This window comes from Syngnathoides biaculeatus, chromosome 6, assembly GCF_019802595.1.
Source record: "Syngnathoides biaculeatus isolate LvHL_M chromosome 6, ASM1980259v1, whole genome shotgun sequence".
NCBI classification, from domain to species: Eukaryota; Metazoa; Chordata; class Actinopteri; order Syngnathiformes; family Syngnathidae; genus Syngnathoides; species Syngnathoides biaculeatus.
In genome coordinates, this window is record NC_084645.1 from 12,630,880 (window position 1) to 12,648,169 (window position 17,290).

Here is a 17,290-nt window from a genome sequence, read left to right on the forward strand (position 1 = left end):
TATGGCCTCCAGACTCAAAAGGGGTAGCCTACAAAAATGAGAAAAGAAAGCTGCTCAAAATCCAGCGCAACGTAATAATGTTGATCGAATTACGTCTTTATTCGGTTGGGATAATTATCAGTGTGCATTCAAAGTTAAATGTAGTACCATTCCATTTTTCAAACTGCTTCCAGCTAATTTTGGGTGAAAGGAAAACTATACACTGAACTTGTTGCCAGTCAAAATTTAACAAAAAAATAATCCTTAAAAGGAAAATTACATGCTGTGAAGTGTGTTTCATTATTTTATTTTATTTTCCCTTTTCTGTCCAGTCATGACTTTGTGCAGGTGTGTGTTTTTGTGTTGTATTCTGTTCTCCTAATCAAAGCAATGCACATTTCTCTGGTGGAGTAAGCTCCAACATGATTACAAGGATATAAGCCTTTTCGTCGATCTCTCAGTGCACGACTAATTGGGCAATTTTTTTTTTTTAAATTCTGTCAATAAATACACACAACGTGCATTTGTTCTTTGCATTCCTTTCTTCTTATGGATTGAACATCATGCATAATGTGCTTTTGCTTTTTCTTAACATTTCCCACGTCCTAAATCAAATCTTGCCTATTGCGCTATCCGTCAATTTGATATAGGATTAATCTGGATTTTTCCACCGATGCAAATTGGACCTATGTCCCCTTCTAGCAACACTACCAGCATCCACTTCGCATGGCTGCTGTTGGAAAGCATTTATCCATTAGTCACCAGAAGTGTCATGTGAAAATATTGACATGAAGATCAACCAAGTGGGTTCGTCGTTGGCAGGCTGTTAATTACACTATTGTTTTGGTATTGTTTTTGTTCCATCTAAAATGAACCACTATTTGGTGATCGAGATGATGATTTGCTTGAGAATACTTTCTATTAACCTTGTCACCATGCGCGTACCGTAGTATATTTGATTTCGAGTAATACTGTTTTTCTTGTTTTCAAAACTTGTAATAATTCCATTTTAGTGTTTTATTTACAGAGGTATAGATTTCCTTTGTTCTGCTTTGTTCTCACTTTGTTCAAAAACTGAGATCAGTTTTGGATTCCATCCTCAAAAATTAGCAAAGCAGAGCAAATTTATTTGCATAGAGAATTCATCCACAGGGTAACTCAATGTTCTTTACAAGGTTAAAATCATTCAAATGCAGAGAAATAAAACATTTTAGAAATAAAACAAAATAGCATATAGTGCAATTAAATTTAAGTGAAAAGTGGAAATACTTTACAATGCATGGAAAAAAATAGTTTCTAACCTGGATTTGAAAACATTCCCACTTGGGACTGACATCACCTCTGTTGGCAACTTTTTCCATTTTTGTGTAGCATAATAGTGAAATGCTGCTTCACCATGTTCGCTTTGGACTCTGCTCTCCACTATTTGATCTGAGTCAGTCGATCTCAGAGCCCTACTCAGTAGGTATACCGTAAGCATTTCATGTATTCATGACCTAAACCATTTTGTGATTCATAGACCAGTAGCAGAACTTTAAAATCTATTCTAAAACCTACTGGAAGCCAGTGTAAAGATTTATAGGCTCTGATCTCTTTGTTCTGGTCAGAACCAGAGCTGCAGCATTCTGTATGAGCTGCAGCTGTTTAATCTTTAGGCAAACGCTCTATACCAGTTGAACCACCATGCCGCTGATGGAAAATAGTTGCAATAACGCCACAATGGAGTACTGGTATGACACACTTGTCAGTTTTTGCACATTTTTAACCTCCAAACATTACCCCCAAACAAGTATAATGTATGTAGAAACAAATGTCAGAATTCACTTTACAGGATGTTTAAAGAATCTTGAAATTGCATTGAAGTGAAGACTATATTTGTATTTTGTACAGTGATGAGTGTTTGGTGCTCATTGTCTGACTAATATGTACTATTTATTAGCGTTTTATGAATGCAGTTATTCACTTTCCTTACTCAGGGACAGTAAAAAACAATTCCTTGAAAAACTTCTGTGTTCACTGCATACCTTACCTGTTCTCATTACGCTGAGTGTATCTTGGTTGGGGGTCAGCGTCTCCATCATTGACATCATAGCTGGCCTTGGGATCCTAAGAGACCAGGAACCTAGGTTAAAACACGGATGTTCTTTGGGTTTCCGAGTCATGTCTTAATCTTTTCACTAACATAATTGCTGATGAGATCAGGGTGGTCTTTTTCAATGCCGTCATCCAGGATAGTCACCACAATACCTTTTCCAGTGTAGCCTTGAGCCCAAGCTACTTTGGTATTTAGGTCTTGGTGAGTGAGAGTTGACTGGAGAAGACATAACATCATTAGACACGTTGGAGCATTTAAAACAAATATTTTTGGTTGGATTCACATAGATAGTTGGTCTGGCAAAAATTCCATTTAGTGTCTCAATCTGATATTTTGACGAGCTATTTACATGAATTCCATGTAAACCGCAGGAGTGGTCAGAATAATTCAATTGATTCTATGATGCATTGCAATGCAGACATAAATGATTCACTCCGGCAGCCACTGATGACCCAATGAAAACTTTTCCTTTTTGCTTGTGCAGTCTAAATTGGTCTTCCATGAGGTGTTAAGAGGAATGACAATGACTTAAGGGGGAGAATGAATTATGTGTGGAGGAGGCAGTGATTTTTGACATTGCTTTCTTAACATGAATCGACCAGAAAGACATGTCTGGTTTAACAGAATGTCATCTCTGCATCTGAGGAAGGCTTTTCTGGAATTTCGCTTCACAAAGATGGACTACGACCATCCTCCCTCACAAGAATTTCTGAAGTGTCGTCTCAGTTACGGAACTGACACAAACATTGGTACCGTGAGTACCTGAGAAATTGTATGGACTTTTCTCTTTTATTTACAACAAGTAAAAGCTACACTGCCCTCTGAGGTTTATTTTCTTGTACGTTATGCTGTACGAATGTGACCATCCAAGGCATGTGAGATTGTTTTTGTTGTTGCTCATTGAGTCTGCAATAAAGCCTGGATTGAAGTCCTCTTTTATTTGTGCTATTTTTTATTTTCTGAATCGAACTCCTATCCTTTATTCCGGAATGGACTCTACACACATACACATACAGACACTCATGGCGTTACATGACTGTTGTACATTGTTTCTTTTGTTTGTCTGACTCTAGATTTAAAAGAAGGCTATTGTGTTTGCTGTGAATGGTGTTTTTTTTTCGCAGATGAACTGGTTACCCTAATCGAGCCGTCACTTTATCGTGGTAGAGGAGTTTGTGTGTCACGATGATCCTAGGAGCTAAGTTGTCTGGTGCTTCATGCCCCTGGTAGGGTCACCCATGGCAAACAGGTCCTTTGTGAGGGACCAGACAAAGTATGACTCCAAAACCCCTATGATAACAATAAAAATTGGATCTTGGTTTCCCTTGTATGGACGCGGGTCACTGGGACCCCCCTCTGGAGAAAGGCCTGGAGATGGGGCTTGAAGGCGAACGCCTGGTGGCCGGGCCTGCACCCATGGGGCTCGGCCGGGCACAGCCGGAAAGGGTAGCATGGGTTCACCACCTGTGAGAGGGGCCATAGTGATCGGGTGCAATGTGAGCTAGGCTGTGGCCAAAGGCAGGGACCTTGATGATCTGATTCCCGGCTACAGTAAGTAGCTCTAGGGACATGGAATGTCACCTCTTTGGCAGAGAAGCAGCTTGAGTCGGTGCGTGAGGTCGAAAAGTTCTGATGAGATATCGTCGGACTCGCCTCTATGCACCGCATGAGCTCTGGCACCACTCCTCTTGAAAGGAGTTGGACTCTGTTCCACTCTGGAGTTGCCCACAGGAAGAGAAGCCAAACAGGTGTGGGTATACCCATCTCAGGGCCTGTAGATTGGGGTTTACTCCGGTGGATGAGAGGGTAGCCACCCTCCGCTTGCAGGTAGGGGGACGGGTCCTGACTGTATTTTGTGCTTATGCACCAAACAGCAGTGCAGAGTACTTAGAGGGAGTGCTCGAGAGTTTTCACATGTCCACCTGGCACCAGGAGACCCGAGGTCGAAGTTTGATGATCGACTTTGTGGTCGTGTCATCGGACTTGCGACTTGGACACTCAGGTGAAGAGAGGGGCGGATGCCAGTATGACGTGGCAGGCCCAAACGTATTGTGAGGGTCTGCTGGGAACGGCTGGCAGATTCCCCTGTCAGAAGGAATTTAAACTGCCACCTCCGAAAGAACTTTGCCCACGTCCCGGCGGAGGCGGGGACATTGAGTCCGAGTGGACAATGTTTCGCGTCTCCATCGCTGAGGTGGCTGACTGGAGCTGTGGCCGTAAGGTGGTCGGTGCCTGTCGTGGCGGTAACCCACGAACACGTTGGTGGACACCAACATTGAGGGATGCTGTCAAGCTGAAGAAGGCGTCCTATTGGGCATTTCTGGCCTGTGGGACTCCCGAGGCAGCTGATAGGTACAGGCAGGCCAAGCGGAATGCAGCTTCGGTGGTTGCTGAGGCAAAATCCCGGGGGTGGGAGGAGTTCGGTGAGGCTATGGAGAATGACTTCAGGACGGTTTCAAGGAAATTCTGGTCCACCGTCCGGCGTCTCAGGAGGGGGAACAGTGCACCGTCAGTATAGTGGGGATGTGGTGCTGCTGACCTCAACTTGGGATGTTGTGAGTTGGTGGGAACCAACACGCCTTCCCACGAGGAGGCTGAGTCTGGGTGCTCTGAGGTGGGCTCTTTTATCTCTGGGGTTGAGGTCACCGAGGTGCTTAAAAAGCTCTTTGGTGGAAAGGCCCGGGGGTGGATGAGATTCTCCCGGAGTTCCTAAAGGCTCTGGATGTTGTGGGGCTGTCCTGGTTGACACGCCTGGTTTTCCCCCCTTTTCAAGAAGGGTGACTGAAGGATGTGTTCCAACTATGGGGGGATCACACTCCTCAGCCTCCCTGGTAAGGTCTACTCAGGGGTACTGGAGAGGAGGGTCCATCGGGAAGTCGAGTCTCGGATTCAGGAGGTGCAAAGTGGTTTTTGTCCTGGCCGTGGAACAGTGGACCAGCTCAACACCCTCAGTAGGATCCTTGAGGGTGCATGGGAGTTTGCCCAACTAGTCGACATGTGTTTTGTGGACTTGGAGAAGGCATTCGACCGTGTCCCTCGGGGAGTTCTGTAGGGGGTTCTTCGGGAGTATGGGTACCGAATCCCCTAATACGAGCTGTTCGGTCCCTGTATGACCGCTGTCAGAGTTTGGTCTGCCTTGTCAGCAATAAGTCGGACTCGTTTCCAGTGAGAGTTGGACTCCACCAAGGTTGCCCTTTGTCACTGATTTTGTTCATAACTTTTATGGACAGAATTTCTCGGCGCAGCCGAGGCGTAGAGGGTGTCTGGTTTGGTGGCCTCGGCATTGCATCTCTGCTCTTTGCAGATGATGTGGTTCTGTTGGTTTCATGAAGTCGTGATCTTCAGCTCTCACTGGAGCGATCCGAGTGTGAAGCAGCTGGAATGATGATCACCTCCTAATCCTAGACTATGGTACTCAGTCGGAAAAGGGAGGCGTGCCCTCTCCAGGTCGGGGATGAGATCTTCCCCCAAGTGGAGGAGTTCAAGTACCTTGGGGTCTTGTTCACGAGTGAGAGAAGAATGGAGCGGGAGATCGACAAGACGATTTGGTGAAGCGTCGACAGTGATGCGGATTTTGTATCTGTTCGTTGCGGTAAAGAGGGAGATAAGTCGAAAGGCGAAGCTCTCAGTTTACCAGTCGATCTACGTTCCTACCCTCACCTATGGGCATGAGCTCTGGGTCATGACCGAAAGAACGAGATCCCGGATACAAGCGGCCGAAATGAGTTTCGTCCGCAGGGTGTCTGGGGTCTCCCTTAGAGATAGGGTGAGAAGCTCGGTCATCCGGGAGAGGCTCAGTCTCGAGCCGCTACTCCTCTGCATTGAGAGGAGCCAGATGAGGAGGCTAGGGCATCTGATTCGGATGTCTCCTGGACGCCTCCCTGTTGAGGTGTTCCGGGCATTTCCCACTGGAAAGAGACCCCGAAGACAACCCAGGACACGCTGGAGACACTATGCCTCTCGGCTGGCTTGGGAATGCCTCAGGATACCTCCGGAAGAGTTACAAGAAGTGGCTGGGAAAAGGGAAGTCTGCGTATCCTGCTGATGCTACTTCCCCCGTGACCCGACCCAGAAAAGAGGTAGATGATGGATGGATGGATGGATGACAGATGGACAGATGAATTGATTACATTTACCGTATTTACCGTATTTTTTACAGAATTTACATTTTGTTGGGCATACAGGCGCCCCTCTTTATTTTGCTTTTCTCAAATCCATTACAAGTTGTCCAGTCAAAGCTAATAAAATAAAGGGTTCATGTGTTCAGTTGTTGAGTCTCAAGTCCTCACATACTTTAGCCCATATTACCACGGCAGTAGCAGCAGTGTGCAAACAAAAAGTTAAAGAAGGAGCTTGGGCCAACGGCAAAAATTCTAAAAGCACAGCACGAATAATTTTGAACTATCAAATATATACTCTATATCCATCCATTCATTTTCTGAGCCGCTTATCCTCACGAGGGTCGTAGGAGTGCCGCGCCAATCCCAGCTGTCATCGGACAAGAGGTGGGGTACAACCAATCACAGGGGACATGGAAACAGACAACAGCCGCACTCACATTCACACTTTAAGGCAATTTAGAGTCTCCAATTGATGCATGTTTCTGGGATGTGGGAGGAAGCTGGAGTGCCCGGAGAAAACCCATGCAGGCACGGAGACAACATGTAAACTGTCCACAGGTGGGGCTGGGATTTGAACCTCGGTCCCCAGAACTGTGAGGCCAACATTCTACAGCTGCTTTACAGTGCCGCCATGAAAGCATTATATGTAGATAATGTATGAGTCTGATTAGCAAGGTGAATTAGATATCATTACACACCAGGTACCACTGTTTGGGGAATTCAGGGTCTGTTGGTTCTTCCAAGACATCCCTCCTCTTCCTCTTTTTCACCACTTGCTGCTCTACCCATAGAACCTGAGTTGTGCATACAAATACAAGCATAGACACTCATCATTTTGACATTATTGGACTCTAATTAGGGATATGCCAATCCAACTTTTCTTGACACTGTTACTAAAACTCAGAGCGTGACAACTATGACAGAGTATTGATATATTTCCCATTTGTATGTATTTCTGCAGTGTTTGTGTACCATTATTCATTATTTTCAGACATAAGTGCCACTAGTTTGATGCAAATTTTCGTGGACTCGTGGTGTTTTTCATTTATTGTGTTAGCTTATAGCTAGAAATTTTCGTGAATAAAAATAAATAAAGAAATTCAGTCTTTTTTATTTAGACATTCAATAGGTGCACTGTACTGTAATTGATTTATGTCTGCTTAGTTTTACAGTGAACGTCAAGTGGCGTGTCTATCAATGACTTTAAGTAAACAACAGTCACTCGCACTGCTTGCTACAATGTTAGTTCCTTAGCATGTTGTGACCATGTGGGCTCATCAGGGTGCTGCTGGATAGAAGTACCAGAACGGACCGTTTAACAAAGTGCTTGTATAATCGTGGTAATTTCTAATTTCCAATCTCAGAGATTGAATCAGGATACTCCTCCCTCGATTGTCATATGTTTTTGCAATATAAATCAAACTTTAGCTGGGTACATACATGACCCAAGCTGCATGCACTGCAAAGGACATACGTTACTAAGATCTAATATATCGGTAGCCTAATTGAGTGTTAACTGACAGGTTGAGTATACTGTTAGTCGGCATGTTGTATGACTTACCAAGATTTCAATCTTTTACTAGGACCTAGATCGGAGATGCTAAATTGTGTGCACTCACTATACCTGATTGCTTGCACAGTTGGCAACAGGTATAAAAAGGGCTGCAATATAAAACGGTGGATACATCGACATAAACTTTCAGTGTTTTTTTTTTTTTTTTGGGCCGTGAATTTTTTTTCTCCTGTCATGTTAAGTTTATATATATACAAGCTTTAGACAAGCAGCAAATTCCCCTGGGATGACTGAGTTGTTTGTATGCAAAAATGAAGGCCACTTTATTCGGGACTTGTACGATGGACAGCAGCCTGGTTTATCATCCCCATGTTAATGGTTTACTCACAAAACATCTTAGATTATTGTTTCCTATTATCTAAAAGAGGTTTTGGGGGTTTATTTTGCTCTGGATTGGCTATGGACTCCATGCTCCAAATAAACTATGAAGTAAGTGAATGGAAAGTGTTATTGGAAGAGACAAAAAAAGCATATTACAGTCAGGAACAGATCACGGGGTGGGACCTAGAATGCAAGACTCACGAGACCAGGTACAGCTCGGGGAGCGTATTTATTTATTATTATTATTAATCCAAGGCAAGCAGGCAATCCAAATAGGCAAATGTGTCAAAATCACAAGGTGAAGAGGGAAGGTCGTCAATGAGGCAGGGTTTGGAACACAAAGGATCAAAGACATGAACATGGAACAGCGGGAATATGATATCAAGATACAACTATGTGGCAAACTATTACACACACGCGAAACTTAAATAAATACACTAATTATTCTGAACGGGGTGCAGGTGAGGAAGCTGCTACTGAAGGCAGTCCCGCCTCTGACGATTACTTAGTTCTAGAAAATACATTGATCACTTCCATAATTTGGGGGCTGCTCACAGCCGCTTAAAACCCAGTCTTTATTTGATTGAATTCACCCTGAGTGTGTGACATTTGGATACTACTACAGTATTGTTACATCCTGCCTGACATTGTGTTTAGGATTTAGCACAAGACACCCAGAAAAATGCTCTGGGAGTGGTCACCACCATTTGTTAGAGTGCTAAAATGACCCATGCAAATGGAAGTTAGCCCTTGGATAATACAGAAGCTCCAAAATTTTATTTTGGAGAAAAAAGCCTCGATCCATGTACTGTATGACAGTTCTTTCAATACTAGTTTTGTTTTTCTTCACAAGGTTTCTCTCTCTTGAATTTCTTTGTTGGTGTAGACATATGAACCTTTGTTTTCTTGTTTCAGGGCAACCTTGTCCGACAGTGTGCTCTCTGAATGAAAATATATTCAATACAGCTTCTAGTATTGACCTTTTTCAGACTTTTGAGGGAAAACTGTGTATTATAAGAAATTTGGATGACTATATCACTTGTCTGCCAAGTAAATGCTTTGACAGAAAATTTGACATTTGGTTCAGTGTCAAAATGTGTGTAGTGTTTGTGTGAAAGCTATGCCAAGATACGGAAATAAATGTTTTGTGATCAACAGTATGAAGCCAGGACTCTCTTTTTGGCTTTATTTGGACTACTTGGTTCAAGCATTAAAGCATGTTTTTTGTTCAATATCAGGCATGCACAATTTCAGACAGTAGGTGCAATTTAGCAATGAAACAAGTAGAGATGCAAGTTAGACTCTCCAAAATAGAAAACATGATAACATTCCCTCCACTTCTATTTGTTCTGGACATCATTTCAAATGCAATCCTTTTTGCACTCCCAGAACATGTATAGTCTTGAGTGCAGCTTACGATCAATAATCATAGTATCATTTTCTGCTGTTTGATTATACACATGGTATGGTGATACACTGCATCTCAGTATAACAGAAGTGAGTAAAAACAATCTAATGCATAAGAGTGTGCATAGTTAATAGAGAAGAATTACACTCAACAAAATAAAAGCATAGTGGTTTCTAATTCAAATATATCTATTAACGTTTCTTTTGCATTCTATAACAGCTATGCTGGGGCCAGGTCAATACAGTATATCCACTATACAACAATTCACATATGCATGAGTTATTTGTCGCAATAAGTGAGTGGTCTCACACTCACTGAAAGAGTGTGTACGAGTGAGTGTGTGCCGATGGACACATGCAAGTGAATTTACTGTTGTACATGCACAAAGATTGACAGAAATGTGCTATAATTGCGGTGGACCTGTCCTAAAGGGCCCACTCAATCAACTGAGGACAGGACTGAGCACAGGGGTCTACCTAAGAGCAACCCAGTTGATAGGACATATCCCACACCAAGGGACCCAGGACGGTCCGCCGGCCCCTCCGAGGCACCCTGACAACTGGCCACATGGCAGTACTTGCAGGGACCCAATGCCACCATCCCACAGTCCCCAGAAAACCCCTGCCCCCTGAATCCACCCCCAGGAGAGCAGGAGGTCCCCAACAACCCACAGGGCCCGCGATGAGGCCAGTCCCTGCCCAGTGCGAGGACGGGAGAATATCCCTTATTTGATGGAAAGGAAGGCGGATCGGGGCATTCAACAAAAGAATGGTAATGGGGGGAACTCAGGGAGTAGCTGCGCATAATGAGAGGGGAGCCCCAACAACAAACAGCCATCCAGCCCAGGGGTGCTGGCCTCAGGAGTACCGTCATGCAACTAAATGAACACACATCTCCCCACCATTTTTTTATAGTTTTAAAATAATAGCCACGAGTGACAGAATAAAACATTTTATATATGTTTTTGTACATGTATATATTCTAGCTGCATCATTATACAGTATATGCTGCAGGGTACACACGGCTGGAAAAAAGTAGCAGCTTGTCAAGCGGAAAATACAGTACAGTAAGTGTGTGCTAAGTGAGTGATTAAGAGACATGGTTCTTGTAGGTCAGGCCCATCAGGCAGGGCAACCACTGCTGAATATGGCTCCCTCATTAAGGCCTGCAGCATCGATCCCAGGACCTATCCACACAAATACCACTGCCAGCACCCATTACCCGACCCTGAGTGTGGGAGGTGGATTCCCTACAGGAAGAGGAAGATGCGAGAGCAATGGGATGGAAGGAACGGAGAAAAGAGGAGGAAGTCGCACCGAGGAGCAACAAAGGGGTCCCACCGCCTCCAGCAGCAGCTAGACTGGGGGACCAGTGCGGGCGCCAGCTGACACCACTTCAACACGCACTGGACATGGGCAGGTCAACCCCGTGGTTCCCCACCTCCTCATTTCCAAGATCGAGAATGGTTGGAAAACGTCTCGCCCCCACAGGAAACGGACCCACAAACAAAGGGGCAAGAGAAGAAAATCACCACTACATGCATGTGTCCTCTCACCATATGAACCGATCGAAAATGAGAGGGAATAAATAAACAGAATAAATGATGAAACAACAACAACATTGAAAACAAAGAATACAGAAGTCAAAAGTTTATTGTCACACTTGGAAAAGCAGTCTTGGTATTCTCAGAAGGCACTCAACCTCGGCAAAGAAATCAAGAGTCTTTATTTAGCATGTCGAGAAAAGATGACCAGTTAGTTATCTATGAATATATGTAATTGATTATTTCGTTGTGATGATATTTTTTTTCCAACACAATATATTCTATGACAAGACTTAGGCACTGATTAACGGTAATTGCCCGTTTTAGTTACAGTTTAATGGAAATGTTTTCTTCGCAATAGTTAACATGATGAGGGATGAGTCATGGTCCTGCCGGTCCAGACCTGGCTGTGCGGGTTCCCGCGCGGCCGCGCTGATTGGGAGGCGCACACCTGCGTCTCATACTGGCTGATTGGCCCTGGTGTATATACGATGCCGGGGACGCCAAATCGTTGCAACTCATGCCCCGTAACTTCACTCCCGTATCGCTGATCGTGAACCCATGTGTACCGACCTCCGCCTGTTCTCCGACCGACCCCGTAAGCCTGACTCCTTTGACACTCCTGCCTTCTTTGATCGATCTCCCGTGTATCGACTCCTGCCTGCCTGTGGACCTGTTCTCTACACCCGACGTCCTGACTACCGCTGCTGCACCTTACTGTCTGCCTGATCCCGACTCTGGAACAATAAACCTTTTTCCCGAATTGCCTCTGTGTCTCCAGAGTCCTGCATTTGGGTCCTCCCTTCGTATCGATGGGTTGTGACAGAATGCTTGTGTACAGGTATAAATTACGATAGGTAAATATGCTCAAGTTGCCAATTTTGGGGCAAGGGGCATCTAAAACTCAAAATCTGAGAGTTTTTGTACAACTGAAGATGAAAAGCATTGAATTGGTATGTATTCGCATATATAGCATGAAAATAAGTGTCTTTTTGGTGTAGTGCACAACCATGTTCGATGGAGAAAAGCCCATTTTATGCGTAATATATTGGGTTAAGTGCACTTTATGGAGCACTTTATATTGTATGAGTTGGATATGGTATCATATGTCATTCTAAATGTATTGTTACATATCCATCCACTAGTTGAGGTCAGCAGACATGGAAAGGTCTTCTTCCCATTTGGTCAATGGTAGGTGCATTGATTTACTACATAAAATTATAAACGCTTAGGCGATTTCTTTTACTTTGCGGGAGAATATTCGCTGTTGCTTGACAAACTCTGGCACTTCGACAGTGCTCTGGAGTGTTGGTATTCTTTTTTTTTATTCCTGCTTTTAATTTATTGTAATGAAGAAAATTTCCACCTGTTTGAAATTCTTGGAACAGTTCATCACGTGCTATAAAAACATTATTGTTCAATACTTGTTGTAAGTGGTCAATTCCATGTTGTTCCAATTTACTAAAATTCTATCAGTTTCAAAATATGGATTATGACAAAATGGGGGGCACATACTGTGAGCTAATTGAGATCACGTCGATTCAAAACTTTCCCAATCACCCATTAAGGTGGAACCGATGATTGGATTGTTAAAGCATTTATGGCATTAAAGACTGGTGGAAATAAATGGGAGATTTGGGAGTTAAATGTTATTGCAGTCAATTTGTTCCAATTCCAGTCAGGAATTGCACACCTCATTGTGATACAATCATTTGAGTAGATATTGTAATTGGTTAGCTCAATAATAGTGTAAAGTTGGGAGCATTTCGGCCTCTCTCCTGTTTGCTTTTCTGAGGAGTGGCTAGACTGATTCTATTTTTCTCATGTTTTAAACATAAATTTATTACAGGCGGCACGGTGACGCAGCTGTAAAGCGATGGCCTCACAGTACTGAGGTCCTGGGTACCATCCAAGCCCCGCCTGTGTGGAGTTTGCATGTTCTCCTCATGCCTGTCTGTCTTTTCTCCGGCCACTCCGGTTTCCTCCCACATCCCAAAAACATGCAACATTAATTGGACACTAAATTGCCCCGAGGTGTGATTGTGAGTGCAAATGTCTGTCTCCATGTGCCCTGTGATTGGCTGCCAACCAGTTCAGGGTCTACCCTGCCTCCCGCCGTTGACAGCTGGGAGCTCCAGTGCTTCCGTGACCCTTGTGAGGATAAGCAGCTAAGAAAATGAATGGATGGGAAGTTTATTACAGCCAAATCTAAGGTTTGAAGCCATTTATTTATGGGGTAAAATGGAATGTTTGAAAATAATTTATTTGATCCTGCAAACCTTGTGAGGATAAGCGGTTCAGAAAACTGATGGATGGGTGTAGCTTTTCTACCCAGTAATGATAATGGCAAGTTACTCCAGCGCCCCAAGTCAGCTAATATTTTTTCCGGGAGTGGTGCATGACTAAGATTCGTTAGCGCTGTAAGATTTGATGAAATATTAATGCCTGAATATTTAATATTTCCTCTAGGAATAGGGTGATCTGGGATTTGATCTGAAGGAGGCCATGAGTTTGGAAGTATTGTTGAGTTTGATATTTGTGAAAATGTCTTCATAAGACCCAAGACTGCCTGGTGAGAATACTTGGGTTCCTTTATATATATATATATATATATATATATATATATATATATATATATATATATATATATAGAGCGAGAGAGAGAGAGAGAGAGAGAGAGAGAGAGAGAGAGTTAGAGAGAGAGAGAGAGAGAGAGTGAGTGAGAGAGAGAGATTTTGTGTTCTGTTCTGTCACTAGTATTGAGATACTAGTCTGACAAATAGCGACAGTAAGAGGTCCAATTAATTTTGCAAATAGCATTGGTGAGTGGACAGCCTCTTGTCCACTCTCCAGTCCTCAGGACTGTGAAGATACCTTAAAAAGTCTAATTTCAAAACCACTGAAGCAGTATGTAGAATGCAGCTTTTACAATGACACACAAATGCAACAAGATGAAATTCACAAAATGATATTTAAAAATCAAGTCATTAATATTTATATTTTTCTCTGTAAAAATTGCTTATACTATCATTGACTGGTTAGCTTTGGGCAAATGCATTTGCATTTCCAAAGTCTCTGAGTCATCTTATTTTCAGTGATGACATTTGCAGATTCAATCATTTATTAGTAACTAAGTTTGGAGTGGGGGGGTATGCTCAGATGCCACAACAATGTCTCCTTGTGCTTTGTAACTGCCACATTCATTCCAGTCAGCTGCATTTTTTGCTGAAGCCTCAAGTGGTGGGGTTGTTGGGTTGTTGCTGAGTCAGGAGGCAGAGACATTGAAAGAGAGTATGGCTTTTTCTGCTGGTGCTCAATCTTAAAGTAATTACATTTTTTACAACAACCCCCCCACCCCACCGCCACTGGATCGCGAGAACCTTTGCTGCTTGAAAAGTACAACTTAGTGTTAAAAAAAAGTCTGGCCACCACTATATATTCTCTCCATCTAAACTAACTCCTCAGAAAAGCATCAAATCTCCACGCTCCATTTCATGGACTGTTATTGTTCGTTGTCAGCGCCACGTCCCTCCCAACACGTCGAATTATGCTTATGTGTCTTCTGGCTCAAACGCTTGAACATTGTACATTGTTATTTATATTTTGTTTGCTCAATGATCGGTATAGTAAGCTTTGATGGTTGCTTTGCTGGCTCTCAGAACTCAACTTTCAGCTTGTCCCTTTCGGGGTCACCACAGCGTGTCATCTCAGATGAACGCACATATATGTTTGGTACAATTTTTACACCGGATGCCCTTCCTGATGCAACTCTTCTCAGGAAGGGGAGGCCCCAGTGGGATACGTACCCACAACCGCTGGTTTACCAAACCAGTGCTCTAACCACTGAGCTACGGGGTCTCTCTCAGAACACAACACTTCCTGGTTTTTATTTACAGCAAATTGCGCATACGCCCCCACCCCCTCTCCCCGCTGCTGCCGGTCACTTGAGAGAGGCTTGGTGGTTGGAGTAAAAAAAAAAAAAAAAAAAAAGTCTGACCACGCCTGCTGCATATTCTCTACACCTGAACCAACTCCTCACAAAGGTATTAAAACAAATCACTGCGGTCCATTACATAGGATTATTGTTCGTCGTTAGTGCCCCCTCACCAACAAGTTAACTGGCGGTTGTGTGTATTCTGGCTCAAGCGCCCAGGATTGAACATTGTACGTCAATGCTAGTTTTGTTTTGTTTGTTTGTAATTATTTTTTTCACAAAAATCGGCCACAAAATGCCAGATAGTGGACGTTCTCTGTTCAGTGAAATGTATCCACAAGCAATGGGGCGTCAGAACAGGAAGCACTGCAGGTGTGGCAAATACTGATTATCTGTCAGTTTTCCAGCCGGGGTCATTGGAATGTCTGAGCGAGAGTGGAATATTCGATAATACTTTTGCAATTTAGAGATGTTTCTCAGTGAAATCTGTGGATAACTCTGGCATTAAAAGAAACACTAAACCCTCATCTACTAACTTTTAAGGTGTGCTCCCATTTCTATTAGTTTCGACAAAGTCTTGATGTTTATCTTCCAAACTAAGAAACTTCAACCTGTAAAATTGGACACTAAGTCACAATCACAATATTTGTTTAAAAACAATAACAACGACAATAACAACTTGCAATTAGAGTATTTTCCCAAATCGCTCATCCCTAGTCCCAACCTGATGACGAGGTAGTTTTAATTGGGCTGATTGGGTTCCCAGGGATGAGGACTGCCTAGTTTGTTTTAGTTTATTTTGACACATAAACACTCGTGAAGTTGTGGCCAACAAAACACAAGTGTGACTACGAGATTCTTATACTGTTTCGGCACATCTGCTAAGCCATTTCATGACCGAATGCCGAAGAAAGTAGCGATCCTGTTGTTCTGAATCAATGAATAAACGAACTGTTGTCCGAGTTAATGTGCTTTGATGAACAAATTGGGCAGGGTGGGGTTGCATTCCGTACTCAGAGAGTAGTAGCGTTGCAGGGAGTGTGAGACTGGGATTTTGTTTTCTTTGGATTCTCATTCTCAACAAGTTGAGAAAAATAACGTCATAAATTGTTTGATCTTGACTCGACGACCATGACTTAAGTGTCAATACAAAACAGTCCTTCACCTCCCCTCAATAATTTTGGAGTTGCAAGATTTACATTTTTTTGGTCTTGGAAATTGGGTGAAGGATTATAGAGACGCCATTCAAAAGTCATTGGAAAACTATTGCTGAATAGGTGTACGAATCTTGTTATTGTTAATATCATTTTATTGATATATATATATATATATATATATATATATATATATATATATATATATATATATATCCAGTGCTGTTTTGCTGTTTTATCAGGTCCTGGCCACATTTCCACAAACAAACTTTAACAAAATGGTGGTGAGAATTTCCAAACATTTTTTTCCCAGAAGTAAATTCTCAATACCACTGTAGTCAAGATGCCTGCTGGGAGATTGTCAGGTGTGAATTGGTGGAAGAGGATGATTCAAATCGTCACCCACTGTCTAAATGAAGCAGAATAAATGTTGCACTTTCATTAACAGTGTCATATATGAACAGAATACATGACGGAAGTAAAAAAAAAAAAAAAAAGTTAAAACTGAAGACTGTCAAACCATTTTTAATTTTGGTGAAGATTTTACAGACTAAAACGTGAGATTACATACAGAGTTGTTCACACTTTTTGTTGTTGCCTAGTAGACAAGCAAGGTGCGTTTTATTGTTTAATAGGTGAAGATGGAAGTGCAAAACATTTTCAGTGTTGTTTTATTGTTGATAATCATCACCTAGGAAATGTCTTTCAACAGGAGCAGGAGGGGATAGAAGTGTCAGGGTGACTAGCAAAACACTTATTATAATTAGCTGTCTTTCACATCATCATGTTTCCCCTTCAAATGATTCAAACGCTAATTGACTTTTGGCTTTAGTAATTAACTCTGGGTACACGGAAAAGTCTTACTTGTGAATCAGACTCCAATCTGATGTGCAGGCCCTTGTGTCGGGAAAAAGCTCTCTTCTCCACAGCATGATGTCTGAAGTGATAATAATCTCCAAAAACCTACACAGATACAAAAAGAGAGACAATAAGATGTTTTTTTATTTTCTTGCAGTGGAACAACTCTGTAGCTATACAGTATACTGTGTGTGTTTACAGGATGCTCTATGGATTTTGGATATCCATTCAGTCATCTATTACCTGTATCACACAAGTAACACCATTTGAAATGTCATTTTAATTTTAATGCGTTGACTTAGAG

The 17,290-nt window shown here is 42.6% G+C and overlaps 1 protein-coding gene across 13 annotated transcripts in view; it reads right to left on the bottom strand.

The window, feature by feature from the left end:
• Nucleotides 1–17,290, bottom strand: part of furinb (furin (paired basic amino acid cleaving enzyme) b) — a 134,262-nt gene that overhangs the window by 65,485 nt on the left and 51,487 nt on the right. For all 13 annotated transcript variants that reach the window (XR_009795391.1, XM_061822730.1, XM_061822729.1 and 10 more), the window contains 4 exons: nucleotides 16,993–17,091; nucleotides 6,894–6,989; nucleotides 2,162–2,290; nucleotides 2,009–2,085 (listed from right to left, as the gene is read on the bottom strand). Coding sequence is in view for 12 of the 13 variants with exons in the window: in XM_061822730.1 (XP_061678714.1) it covers nucleotides 2,009–2,085; nucleotides 2,162–2,290; nucleotides 6,894–6,989; nucleotides 16,993–17,091 (401 nt within the window). In the remaining variant the exon portion in view is untranslated. The remainder of the gene's footprint in view (nucleotides 1–2,008; nucleotides 2,086–2,161; nucleotides 2,291–6,893; nucleotides 6,990–16,992; nucleotides 17,092–17,290) is intronic.